The sequence below is a fragment of the Siniperca chuatsi genome, linkage group LG4 (assembly GCF_020085105.1).
Source record: "Siniperca chuatsi isolate FFG_IHB_CAS linkage group LG4, ASM2008510v1, whole genome shotgun sequence".
NCBI classification, from domain to species: Eukaryota; Metazoa; Chordata; class Actinopteri; order Centrarchiformes; family Sinipercidae; genus Siniperca; species Siniperca chuatsi.
In genome coordinates this window covers 19,007,119-19,020,420 of record NC_058045.1, presented here as the reverse complement: position 1 = coordinate 19,020,420, position 13,302 = coordinate 19,007,119, and the positions used below count along the sequence as shown (strand labels likewise).

The 13,302-nt window shown below is 40.2% G+C and overlaps 2 protein-coding genes across 7 annotated transcripts; one reads left to right on the top strand and one right to left on the bottom strand.

Annotated features, from left to right (window-relative positions):
* The first annotated feature begins 16 nt into the window (after window positions 1-16).
* Window positions 17-12,276, top strand: agbl2 (AGBL carboxypeptidase 2). Of its 5 annotated transcripts, none has more exons than XM_044191914.1 (25): window positions 17-170; window positions 502-554; window positions 1,423-1,552; window positions 2,022-2,195; window positions 2,439-2,546; window positions 2,668-2,818; window positions 2,932-3,187; window positions 4,067-4,468; window positions 4,682-4,824; window positions 5,513-5,672; window positions 5,946-6,072; window positions 6,159-6,259; window positions 8,130-8,242; window positions 8,368-8,440; window positions 8,560-8,682; window positions 8,758-8,838; window positions 8,923-9,021; window positions 9,196-9,265; window positions 9,529-9,660; window positions 9,769-9,799; window positions 9,890-10,113; window positions 10,219-10,360; window positions 10,574-10,743; window positions 10,861-10,919; window positions 12,031-12,276. In XM_044191914.1, the coding sequence occupies exons 2-24, from the start codon at window positions 519-521 to the stop codon at window positions 10,866-10,868; spliced, it is 3,054 nt and encodes a 1,017-aa protein (XP_044047849.1). In that variant the 5' UTR covers window positions 17-170; window positions 502-518; the 3' UTR covers window positions 10,869-10,919; window positions 12,031-12,276. The 5 variants fall into 5 exon arrangements, with proteins under 5 accessions (XP_044047849.1, XP_044047852.1, XP_044047851.1 ...); XM_044191917.1 differs by having other exon boundaries at window positions 18-170; window positions 8,560-8,655; XM_044191916.1 differs by having other exon boundaries at window positions 28-170; window positions 505-554.
* Window positions 10,831-13,244, bottom strand: tmem17 (transmembrane protein 17). 2 transcript variants are annotated; one of them, XM_044191929.1, is made up of 5 exons: window positions 13,111-13,244; window positions 12,804-12,907; window positions 12,019-12,132; window positions 11,760-11,903; window positions 10,831-11,583 (listed from the first exon to the last, which is right to left on the bottom strand). In XM_044191929.1, the coding sequence occupies exons 1-5, from the start codon at window positions 13,205-13,207 to the stop codon at window positions 11,506-11,508; spliced, it is 537 nt and encodes a 178-aa protein (XP_044047864.1). In that variant the 5' UTR covers window positions 13,208-13,244; the 3' UTR covers window positions 10,831-11,505. The 2 variants fall into 2 exon arrangements, with proteins under 2 accessions (XP_044047864.1, XP_044047863.1); XM_044191928.1 differs by having other exon boundaries at window positions 13,093-13,235.
* Between the last annotated feature and the right edge of the window lie 58 nt (window positions 13,245-13,302).

The following is a 13,302-nucleotide window of genomic DNA, read 5'->3' as shown; positions in this document are numbered from 1 at the left end:
GACATCTCCATGGCAACCGCGGTGTTGTTGAGACAATCGGTTGCTTGGCAATGGCAACATCGCTTTCTTCGTGAAAGATTTTTCCACTCGTAGTAGCCGCCAAGTTTGCTCTTCGCTCTGAGGTTTATAAAAGTTGTTTTTAATGTAAAGTAGTGTAATTAAAATATAAGGTAAGTGGCTGTCAGACATTGATAAATATAAAAACCATGTTGTTGCACACGTTGAGAGCGGCGCTGTCGCAGTAGCTAACTTGATAGTCAATTGAAGAAGCTAAAGAGAGTGTTAGCAACACAGGAAAAAGCCAGTCATGATTCATGTGGCGACCCAGCGCTCACAAAAAGTGATAAACCTGCATTTAATCTGCTAAATTCATTCAGAAATATCAGGAAGCCTGTCATGTGCTGAAGACGGACATACTGCTGCGTGAGCTGCTCTGTTAGAGCTACGGTTATGGTATAATGCGTGGCTAAAGGAAGATTTTCTCTGGCATTTTCCCTTTAGCAGAAAGGCAGCCGAAGATGCCTGTGAGAGATTCCACCCTCAGCACCTTACATGTGAGTTTTGTCAAACATGACTTTACTCATTACTTATTTTAGACCATATGTGTACACGCAGACCGAAGTTATATTAATATTGAGCAATGCAGTGATTTATTTTCTCAAGATATCAGAAATGTTTCGCATAACAAGAACTAGAGGTACAGATACAGTATATGTCATTATAACAGTATTGGTCAATATCAGCTTTAAAAGGTATCAGTCCAATATTGGTTTGTTTGTTCTTAGTTAGTTAGTGGTATGTTAGACACCAGTTAGTGGCAGGCCTTTCAAATTACGAAATATAACTATAAGATGTCTAAAAAGCTAAAAAGACCTTGTGAGCAGTTTCATGTAGGAACTATCTGTCAAAAGAAAATAGTTCCTACATGAAACTGCTCACAGCAAATCTGTGGATTATCTTGAGTAACGGGTCATGATTTCTGGAAAGAGACATTACTGGAATTTTGTTTTTTTGGCGCATTGAGCACCACAAGCCGAGTGCCATATAGTGCCATTATATTAAAAAAAAAGCAGACATCTCTACAGCCAATATCTCCAAAAGTCGGAAACTCACACCAAAACAATTTAGATGGATAAATAGCACTACAGGTAAGAGGAAAAATATGTATTTTTGATTTTGGGGTGAACTACCCCATTAAACTGTTCTATTGCATTTGTTAGACAACTCAATTTGTAGTTGTTGACATTCTGTGGGAAAAGACCGGACAATGGAATTGGCTTAAAAAATTAGTTCATGATGATAACATAATTCATCCTTGTATTATCCTACAAGCCTGGGTTGATACAGGGGCCAAGCCAATACAGTTCTGACTCAGATTGATAATTAGGTTACAACACTGATGACTTACATTTTTCCAACCAGGCAGAGAAAACATCAACCGTGGCTGTCTCTGCCATCAGGAATTGGTGGAATACCTGCCAGGTGGACAAATCGGACACCAATGACTCCAACACAGAGGAAGACGAGGAGGAATTAGCAGGGAGGACGCAATGTAAGCTGTTTTCACATAGGCTGCATTTGGATAAGATATGTATGTATACTGTATGGAGCCTAACTGTAACTTCACCTTTGAACATCACAAGGATCTGCATCAACTTGTTGCTGTTCAACCTGATCTGACACTACTGTCTCATGTTTGATGTAGAGTGGGAATTCTGCTATTTACTGTCATGCACAGGCTTGGGTTTTACTGTTGGGAAGGAGATGTGGTCAACACTTGCATATATGGCATCTCCTCCCTAATGCTAGACCATTATATATTAAACAAGAGCTCTTTTGTGATTGAGATAATTAAAGCAATCAGGTGCAGCATAATCCCTTTTTAAATGGACAAGCTTGTTTAGTCTAGGTGAGGTAAGGGGGCAGACCTGATGAAAAATGTATGTATCCATAGTGCACCACTGGAAGAACAGGAGCATGAAAGAACAATTATTGAAGGTGTGATTCATGTCCCCACTCAGTATCTATAAACCTAAATCAGACTCTGCGGACCAGGCAGCTGCTCATAGACTTTGATGGTGGCCGACCTGTTTTGAGTCTCAGAGCACCGCTGGACCTTGTTAACTTCCCATCTATCTCCTGCCCCCGTTGGCCCATAGAGTGTGAAGTCATCAGTGACATTATCCATCACATAGGTAATTAAAAATTGTATATAAACAATCTTGTTACTAGGTATGTTACTGATATGCACAAAAGCTTATCAATGGTGTTAATCAACCCAAGAGTAGGCAATGAGTCAAATTTGTGAGGAGATGTTTCTGGCAAAACATATCCAAAAAATATGAGGAAATCAATAAATTAAACACAGTTTAATACTTGGCATGCCCTTTCGCTATTAATGTTAACATGTAATGACACCAAGAGAGTGTATGTTGTAGAGTGGGACCCCCCAGAGCCAGAGCCTTTCTATCAGCCCACAGGACATGAGAGGACACCCATGCCAGCCGGAGAGGAAAGAGGGAAAGTGGTATACTGCATTGACCATGGTAACTTTTGACACCGACTGCATTTTGCAAAGGCATTTTTGTTTTTTTATTGAAAGCTGTGTTTTTACCAAATCTAATATTTAGATTTTCACTCTTGTCCTGTTTTTCTCACTCTTTTAAGCTAGTAAGCGTCCCTATTTCACCTGCTCTCGTGTTGGAGGAAGCAGGGGGCCCATTAAGAGTGCCAGTTCTTATGATGTCAATCAGACAGACTTCATCCTTGAGTTTGAGTCACGCTTTGAGAGTGGGAACCTTCAGAAGGCTGTGCAAGTGTGAGTCTTTGCAGCTTTTCATCCATTATATTTTCATCCCTGTTAGTTTTTTATTGTGGCTCTAGGTTAAGTCACTCTCTCTATGTCTCCACCCATATTTCTTCCCTGTTCAGGGGTGTCTATGATTATGAGCTCACCCTGCGCACAGACATGTACACCAGAAAACACACGCAGTGGTTTTACTTCAGGGTCAGGAACATGAAGGCTGGAGTGACCTACCGCTTCACTATCATCAACTTGATGAAGAACAGCAGCCTGTATTCTCAGGGTATGAGACCACTCCTCTACTCTGAGAGGGCTGCCGAGGAGAAAGGTGTTGGATGGCAACGCACCGGCTCCAATATCAGATACTACCGTAACTGCAATCAAGTAGGTGAACTTTCTGACATAAGTTGGAAAATTCAAAAATGGCAAAACTAGCCCATTTCATACTTTAACAGCAGCTGCCATTTTCAGTTTATGTGAGTATAGAATGAAATTGAATTTGCAGAGATTATAAACTTGTTTTAAATAGGTAATCTGTGACGGAGAACATTTAATCATCTTTATGTCTTATCAAAAAGTTGTGTTTTCACTGCATGGTAGTGCAGGTGAAGGGAGCCCCGTAGGAATACAATTTATTATGCACAAAAAGTGAGTCCTTCTAGCCATAAATAAGGGAACAAAGGGAAAGAATTGCCTGAAGTTAAAATCAAATGGCCCTCACTAGTAATAAAAAAGTATTGCTGTCCAAAACTTCCCTTAATCAAAATAATAATAAAAATACTCTATGCTTTTGTTGTGTTGACGACAACCTGTCCACAGTGCAGTATTGTAAATAAACAGACAATGAAAAAAGACTCAAACTTAAAATTTAATTGGAAGGGAGGAACAGCGAAGGAAAAATGTACTGCCCCTACTTTATATATTATATACTGTATCTTTATATATACTATTATATAAATTGGAATAAAGTTTTACTTTGGCAGCCATCTATCATCCAGACATTCCACAAGCTGAGTGAAGACAGCATTCAGAAGTTAAGTGCCATTAACTGAAATAAATGTAAAACTTTTGATGTGCTTTGGAAAATGCTTGGTGGTAGGATTGAGTAAGTATGAGATCTTTAGTAAGTACATTAAAACATGCAGAAACCTCTGTGGTCAGTCATGCTGCCAGAATTACAAAAGCAAAACTAGAACAGCATGACTTCACAAAATTTAAATTCTAATTGTGTTCTTAAAAAACATTATCTCTGTCTCTATTTAGAATACAAAGGACAACAACAGCGACACAATCACCCTGTACTCACTCACCTGGACTCTCCAGTTCCCTTGTGACTCAGACACCTGCTACCTGGCCCACTGCTACCCCTACACCTATTCAAACCTGCAGCGCTACCTCAGGCGCATTTCTTCCAACCCAGTAGTTGCGTCATACTGTACACTGCGGGTCCTGTGCCACAGCCTGGCTGGGAATGCCGTGTATGTGGTGACAATAACGTCCCGGGGGGTCAGCAGGGTGGAGGGCAGGACCAAGAAGGCTGTGGTGGTGATGGCCCGAGTGCACCCTGGAGAAACCAACGCCTCCTGGATGATGGAGGGGTTCCTAGACTTCCTGCTCGGGGACTCAGAGGATGCTCAGCTACTCAGGGACACTTTTGTTTTTAAGGTGAGGGACCTCAAGCTCATAGTTTCACATCTGTCTCATTATCATGATCATTGCTACATTCAAATTTGTTGAATTTGAATTTGTCTGAATAGTATTTTATAAAGTAGATGGTGAATGAATAGAATGAGGTTGTGTTGCGATTTTTGTATGTTGTAATGCTGTATACTGCAAACACTGTTTTTTTTTTTCTAATTTGGATTCGTGGTGCTGCAGGTGGTGCCGATGCTGAACCCAGATGGTGTGGTAGTGGGCAATTACCGCTGCTCTCTGGCAGGCAGGGACCTCAACAGAAATTACAAGACATTGCTCAGGGATTCCTTTCCCTGTGTGTGGCACACCCGAAACATGGTGGAAAGGTAAGACAGGACACATGCATGAACAAACACACTTGCAATGAACACAGATTGCGTTATTTAGTTTGCATTTATTCCCAGTCTTTATGGAAGAAAGCAGTATAATTTTGGAAAAACTTCACTGCATGCACTTTTACTGGGCTTTATCTTTACAAAAAAGCACATATCCTTACAATACAAAATCCAATGGTATGTTTGTATATTTCATTTATATATTGTTTATATTATGCCAGTAGGATCCTACTATTCTTAACAGTGTAAGAAGATGAAGAAAAATGGCTGGATGGATGGATGCCAGAAAGATTATTATGATGATCACTTGGTACAAAGTCAATTGACTTTGTAACCCCCCGCCCCCCGGCATAGCTGCCTTTATTACATAGTTGTAGAGTAGAAACAGGAAGGAAAGATGAAAAAGAGAGGCAGAGATGCAACAAACGTCTCTGGCTGCTGAGTTAACCAGGATCTTTGAAGTTGCATACAAACGTCTGTTGAGGGTAGCTTTGTGGAAATTTTCCCATTTTGAATTGTGTCTTGAAAAACAAAATTTTCAAAGTAGCTCCCCAAACATGGCTCATACATTTACATGCTCTCTATTTCTCTCCAACATTCTCCTATTTGGAATGTTGACTAACCACAATCTATTCTGAACTAAAATATCTGGCCCTGTTATGCATTATTTCTTCCCCAGGCTGATGGCTGAGATGGATGTAGTTCTTTACTGTGACTTTCATGGCCACAACCGTAAAAACAATGTCTTCATGTACGGTTGTAACAACCGAGGTGATGCTTCGCTGAAGCTTCACGAGAGAGTCTTTCCACTAATGATGAGCAAGAATGCCAGTAATAAGGTAGAGTAACACATGGCTTTCAATGTTTTTGTTGACTTGTTAGAAGTAAAATTAAAAGTTCTACATTTATTATTTTCAGCCTTTTATGGACCTGTTTTAATTAGCTTACCATACTTATTCAACGGTCACCAATCTATTACACACAGCACCACTCTTTACAATATGAGGAACACTTCATATTCACCACATTTCAGAGGCTGTGTTTATTCCTTGGTGTTCATTTGTGCATACTCAACATTTCAACCACAGCATCTAAATCACTCCCTTCCTTAGTTCTCCTTTAAGAGTTGTAAGTTCCGGGTGCAGAAGAGCAAAGAGGGAACAGGACGAATCACCATGTGGAGACTTGGCATCAAAAACAGCTACACTATGGAGGCCACCTTTGGAGGCTCCTCTCTGGGTGAGTTTAGATTTTCCAAATGTGTGTTTGTGTGTGTAGACTTGCATGTCTCTTGCATGAGGATCTATCATCTGTTTGAATGTTAGGCGACAGGAGAGGAACACATTTTACTACTGGAGACTTGAAGTCCCTTGGCTTTTACTTTTGTGACACCCTGCTGGACTACTGTGACCCTGATCCAACGAAGGTGAGAGATAAAGCAGCATGTCTGACTACAATTTATTTAGAAATGTAGGCTCCTTCCAGCACTGGAGCTCCATCTCAGTCCAAGAAAAGGAAAAATGGTATGCCCCCAAATACACTCCCTGACAAAAGTCTTGTCGCCTATCCAAGTTGTAGGAACAACAAATAATAACTTGACTTCTAGTTGATCATTTGGAATCAGAAGTGGCTTATATGAAAGGCAAAGGCCTCTAGATTATGCTTATTTTACCAAAATAAAATCTTATCATGCCTTGATATTTAATAATTTTATTAGGAAAGAAAGGTCAGACTTTGCTTAGACAAAAGTCTTGTCATTTAAAGGAAATAATGTACAGTACAGAACATAAAGTCATGGTGCAGTGGAAAAATAATTAATATTGTGTATGACTCCCATGAGCTTGGAGGACTGCATCCATACGTCTCGGCAATGACTCAAATAACTTATTAATAAAGTCATTTGGAATGGCAAAGAAAGCATTCTTGCTGGACTCCCAGAGTTCATCAAGATTCTTTTGGTTTCATCTTCAATGCCTCCTCCTTCATCTTACCCCAGACATGCTCAATAATGTTCATGTCTGGTGACTGGGCTGGCCAATCCTGGAGCACCTTGACCTTGTTTGCTTTCAGGAACTTTGATGTGGATGCTGAAGTATGAGAAGGAGCGCCATCCTGCTGAAGAATTTGCCCTCTCCTGTGGTTTGGAATGTAATGGGCAGCAAGAATGTCTTGATACCTCAGACTGTTGATGTTGCCATCCACTCTGCAGATCTCTCGCACACCCCATACTGAATGTAACCCCAAACCATGATTTTTCCTCCACCGAACTTGACTGTTTTCTGTGTGAATCTTGGGTCCATGCGGGTTCCGATAGGTCTTCTGCAGTATTTTGCGACGATTGGGATGCAGTTCAATAGATGATTCATCGGAAAAATCAACCTTCTGCCACTTTTCCACAGTCCATCCTTCCTGCAAGCTGTGGGCCTTGGCAAATGCAACACGATTTTTTAGTTGTCTTCTGTTTAATGCTGGTTTCTGAGCACTAATTCGGCCATTGAGGCCACTGTGTGACAGAATTCGACAAACTGTTCTTGTAGATACGGGGGTTTCTGGTGACCAGTTGTTATGTAGCTCTGCTGCAGTTGAAAAAGGGCTGGCCCTGGACTGTCGAACCAACAAACGGTCCTCTCGAACAGTAGTCTTACGGGGCCTGCCTGACCTGGGCCTGTCATGAACTTCACCAGTTTCTTCAAATCTTTTTCTTATCCTCTCCACTTGACGTTTAGATACATTAAAGATGTCTGCCACCTCAGCAGGAGACTTGGTCTTCAGGCTCTTGATGATCAGCACTTTGGTCTGTGGTTGAATCTTTGGCATGCTGTCAGAGGTCAGGATGCATTTCAAATGAAGGTTGGGTGTGCTGGGGTTCTTCTTCTACACACCTGGGAATGTGTTAATTACAGTATTTGTCACAGGTGATGCTCTAATCTGTGATTGTTTGAATCCTTTAAAGATGTGACAAGACTTTTGTCTAAGCAAAGTCTGACCTCTCTGTCCTAATTAAATAATTAAAAATCAAGGCATGATAAGATTTTATTTTGGTAAAATAAGCATAATCTAGAGGCCTTTGCCTTTCATATAAGCCACTTCTGTTTCCAAATGATCAACTAGAAGTCAAGTTATTATTTGTTGTTCCTACAACTTGGATAGGCGACAAGACTTTTGTCAGGGAGTGTATACCTGGATACTGGTTTTTAAAGCTTGAATTTTGTAACTCATGAGGATTTTATGTGTGTGTGTGTGTGTGTGTGTGTGCAGCTGTTTTTTTTATGTTTCCTCTGTGTTTTTTATTTCAGACCACTTATTGTCTGACAGAGCTGGCAGCGTTGTTGAGAAAAGAGGTCAGAGACAGGATTGGCAAAGATGTGGGAACCGACTGTAATATCTCTGTGTCTGATCTGGAAACCAGGTGATATAGTAATTTATTATTATTATTTTAAATACTCATGCAAAGCAGTCTTGGGCAACATGGGATAGGTATAAAATCTGCTCTCATTCAGCTTGAATGTGAATATTTCTTGTTTGCTTTCACAGCACCAGTGGTTCAAATAGTTCCGATTCTGACGGACTCCCAGTTCATTTACTGAACCAGACTGCCCAACCAGAGGTATACTGACATAAATCTACTCTCCCATGGAATAGTGTTTTTACACTCCTTTGTGAAAATCTGTTTTGAATCCTGTCTTCTCGTATCAGTGTACCACATGCTCCTGCTCTCCTCCACAGCAAACTCCAGTGAAGAAGAAAAAGAAACGCTTGAGGAGTCATAAAGAGAGGAACAGGCTGCGACCAGAGGGAGTGAAGAATAACACACAGCCAAAGGTCCTGCAAAGCAGCATCAAAAATATTGTACGAGACTAAATGACCCATTAATAATGCACACCCTTGTCTGGTTAATGACTGATTAGTGAATGGTCTTTGCAGGAGTCCAACCTTCTCCATGAGAACACAGTTAAAGAGAGCATCCAAGAGAGGCCTGTTGGAAGACACAGGAAAGAATGGCAGGTATGATGCAGAGAGAGTGTGAATAAGTCAGACAAAGAAGTGAGAAGATTTCCTGAACCTATTAATTTTTCTGTCTTTGTGAAGGTTAATGGCCTGATAAGAAAAGCTGTGATCCCTCCTCCCACCACTCAACCTGGGGAGGTCAGTCAGGTGACTCTGTGGCAGGGCTGCGAGCTTGTCAAGGTAAAGATGACCCAGACGATCCGGATTGAATTCTCTCACAAAATCACCTTACTCTTACCAACTGATTATCGGCACAATATTAGTCAGTGATAACATACATTCTTGTGATACTTAAAGCAACAGAATATAATCTGTAATTTTGACTCAGATTTTGATATATTTTCTGTGTTTTAGGATGAAAACAATTGCAGGACAAAAGCATGTCCACATCTCAGCACATACACAGCTGTGTCACCTCACACAGGTAACATTTATTTTGTAGGCTCAGCTTTTCTAAAAATTGTCCTCACACCCTGTGTCTAATTCACCATTACCATCAATTTAGTACCGTATTTTGTAGGTTAAGGTTGATCATGTTGCCTTTTGAAGGAAGTTTGGTAGAGACTCATGAAATATATTTAAATTATTTCATTGTCCAATACATAGATAGTCTCCTGCACCAATGCATTAGGAAAGGTCTTGTGCAGCAGTGAACAGTGTACTTGACTTGCTTTCATGCTTTCGCAGGACAGTGGAGATGCTCCTCTCAGTTGCTGCACCTGAGTGCTATCCTTCCATCTTCACCAAATTTCATTCATTCCAACCAGCAACAGCATAACTGCCCCCGACAATCCTTTGTCTCCTATAATGTCTACAGAGGTTAGTCCGCATGTACAGTAGTTCCAGATGGAACAGAATTCATTTTTAAAAGTCCAAAGTTTCATCATCTCTCAGTCAATTCACATCTGCCTCGTCACCCTCTTTCAGGGCTGCGACCTTCCCTTACAGCGCCCCACAAGTAATCCTCACACAGACATTGTATCCTTATCAATACACAGAAGATAACTACATGTATGTTCAAATTCACTAAACGTCTCTTCTTTGGCAGGTCTCCCTCATCCATGTGTGTCAAGATGGTTCCAGACATTGTTCCAACAAAGCGCTTGCTGTCAAGTTTTACCACTGACAAGTTCAACGGCCGGCATATTTTTAGAGACAGAAACTCTTTACGGGTCTCAGAACGTTATTTTTTGCCTGAGAATTCCTCCACCTCGCACGCAGACACAACCAAGACCAAACAGCAAAATATGGAACAGGAAGAAGATTCCTCAGGTTTCATATGCACACAAATTATACTGATATGAAATTAAAATTATTATTGTGAAAAACATACTAACCTCACCTCTTCCTCATTACTTGATCTTGTCATTTATTCAGTGTGTTTGTCACTGTTGAGATGTGCAACACTTGGAGAGCAGAACCAGAGCGATCTCACACCTGACATCCCCCTGAGAGAAACTGAATCATGCAGCAATTTATTTGTGCCTGTGCTGAGAGGCACAGACCTAAGAGGAAAACGGTAAATTCACTTTTAATCCTCTTGAGCACTCTCTCTTCGTCTTTCATTCGCTCTCTCTGTGTTAAATGTTCAGGTTGCCATTGCAGTTCAAACATTGGGACACATGCCCTGATCTTTGTGCAGTGATGATAAGACAAGCATTATGCATTTTACCTAATTTTTATGGTCTTTCAATGGTCTTCTGTGCTTCATATCCTTTTTCAATTTCCTCAGACTATGCAAAGAGACTTTGGGAGACAAAAGGCACCTGGGTATTTTATCTCCTGTGTCAAAGCCTTCAGGTCTAATGAAGATGGAACTTCCACGTCCACAGAGAGACACCCTCGCTAGACTTCAGGCGAAGGACATCAGGCACTATCACTCTAGAAGAGAAAGTCAAATAAGTACGTCTCCACAAGAAACAATGGTCACAAGATCATCACAGTCTGCCCCACTGTAGGGCACAATATTTATAATCTGGAGGCTACAGATTGATTTTATTCTCTTTATTCTCTGGCCAGTGATGTGAACCTCCTCTGATGGATGAAGAGGAATATGATTTTTGCTAGAACTTCAACAGGTGTGTACAACAGATATGCTGGAATAAAATGTATTACCTCACACAGATATCATGACACAGCTCAAACTTGTGTCATATGGATAGAAGTGAACCCCTCAAGTAAAAGTCTTAAAAAATTTATATCAAATGACAATCCTTGCTTAAAATTGTGATATGTGATATAAACTGATTTTTGCACAGTGTTAATGACAATGGCATTCTACTTTGATGGATTGTTGATATTCATAAAGACAAGATTTACAGAAACCTTTGGATTCTCAGAATACACAAAGCCTATGATGCATTACATTAGCTGCACAGGCTGCGTGTTATAAGATTTTATTTATTGCAACACTGCTAAAAAAAACAATACAATCCCATGAAATATAATGTGAATCAAATACAAAAATAAATATGTTCAAATGTTTTTCTCTTTAACAATCAATCGTGGGGAGGAAATATCCCACGTACTACATGTAATACAAAAAGACACATCATTTTCTGTTGTCAGCCTCTGAGTCCAGGGGGTGTGAAGTACATGATATATGTTATATCAGGATATGTCATGGTGTGTCACAATGTGGCAGGGACATCAGAGCTTCAGAATTCAGTCAAACTGTCGGAGATGAAATTGGCTTTCTGTGTGTCTGACCATGTCCCGGAGCGCCACAAAACCAGAGAGGGCCTGGATCATTCAGGAATGAAAACATTAAATAAAAACATTTAAATTAAATCAATTACAATCACCAAATGATAAAATCTAGAAAGCATGCACAATGTCACATATTTACGTATATGCAGTGCTGAGATTGGAAACGGTAGAACTATAACAGTCATTTATTTAAACCAATGTTATCATACCTGTGTGAGTATGAATATGGCGAGAACTATGTGAACGCCCCTTTCCAGGGGCTGTATGATAATGGCTTCGTTGAAGAGCTGAAACAGGATTAGTGGAAACTGCAGCAGGATGCTCAGGAGCCAAAATCCAGCCAACTCTGGGACCTTCCACAAACACAAACATTACAGGAATTACAATCTCTGCCTTGCACATTTTATGTGTGTGTTTACTCATTCTACATCAATTATATCTGTTATGTTTGTGTGAGTGATGCACCACCTTTTCTTGCAGGTTCCCAGCATAACCGAGAAAGAGTCTAATGGCCTCGATCAAAGTCATCAGGATGAGAACAGTGACAAGAATGAACTTGTAGTAGTCTGGCAAGGCAGGATACTGGTAGAAATGACAATTACAACAATGCAGTTAAATGATTAATTAAAATGGGCTTTTATGGCATGGAATACTTTCACTTGTTTCCAGGTCTAATCCTGACAATTAAAATGAATGCCAGTAAAAAATAAATACCTAACCAAATGACGTTTGCAATAATTTATCTCATGTATCAGCCTTTTATGATCATTTGACCACATTGCTGCTTACCTTAATGTAATAAACATCACAGCTTTTTTGGATACCTTTCTCCGGGCTAGTAATAGGTTTTGCCTTTAAAAGTTACTACCAAAGTCATACATATTTTAATGGTGGTAAAATGACTTGTCTTTGTTGTTCAAACTGAAGAGCAGATTCATATCCATCTTTTCGTGGAGCACAGTGAACTTTAACTTGAACTGACTTTTAGCTTAGGTTTAGCAACAATGGTCATCCAGTCTGACAGTGAAGTGTCTGTTGAGGGCCAAGTCTGTCTTAAATGTAGTTTTGGAATTGAATTATTTCCTTCCTATATACACTTTTATTGTAATTATAATTACAGGGACACCGATGTTTACATTTTTACACTGTCCAGTGATTTATTTCAAAAATGTAACATTCCCAATATTTCACATTGGCTTCCTCACCCCCTCTCTATTTACTCACCTATCTCACTTTCTCTCTTTTTGCCTTACCTTGAGATGCAGCATTACAGTTTCACTGATCCACCACAAGGGGAAGAACCACATGTTGAAGTACAGAGACATCTGAAGGTGGAGACTAGACAGAACCCGCTTGTCTGAAAACAAAACAAAAAAAACAACAGAAAATGCACTTTAGATAAACAATCCAATTTCAGCAACAGCTACAGTAAAACTATGCTTGAGACAAAGAGCCCAATCCATCCGTTCCTATCGCTAGTAAGCTAACTACGTTAATATCAATGCTAATTCGTCAATAACGTTAGCTGCATTCAGAGTTTACCGTGTGGCAAAAACGTGCCATTCTCTTTTGTGAAAGGCTGAGTCCGTCTCTGGTCAAATAAAACGTTCCGAGAAAAGTCTTCTAAACGTTTTCTGATCGTCCCCGGCAGCTCCATTGTGTAAAATGCTATCTGCTAAACACAAACATCATCAGAGGAAAAACACACCGCCTCTTCCTCACTGCAAAGAAATCGAACGGTGCCGTCGTCTC

Excerpts from the sequence above, each read along its gene's own strand:
- agbl2 (XM_044191914.1), top strand. The coding sequence starts at position 519 with ATGCCTGTGAGAGATTCCACCCTCAGCACCTTACAT. Across the intron at positions 2,547-2,667 it reads GGTATACTGCATTGACCATG|CTAGTAAGCGTCCCTATTTC; the intron begins GTAACTTTTGAC and ends CACTCTTTTAAG. Across the intron at positions 6,073-6,158 it reads CTTTGGAGGCTCCTCTCTGG|GCGACAGGAGAGGAACACAT; the intron begins GTGAGTTTAGAT and ends TTTGAATGTTAG.
- tmem17 (XM_044191928.1), bottom strand. The coding sequence starts at position 13,207 with ATGGAGCTGCCGGGGACGATCAGAAAACGTTTAGAAGACTTTTCTCGG. Across the intron at positions 12,133-12,803 it reads CTGTAATGCTGCATCTCAAG|TATCCTGCCTTGCCAGACTA; the intron begins GTAAGGCAAAAA and ends CATTTCTACCAG. Across the intron at positions 11,904-12,018 it reads CTGGGAACCTGCAAGAAAAG|GTCCCAGAGTTGGCTGGATT; the intron begins GTGGTGCATCAC and ends TGTTTGTGGAAG.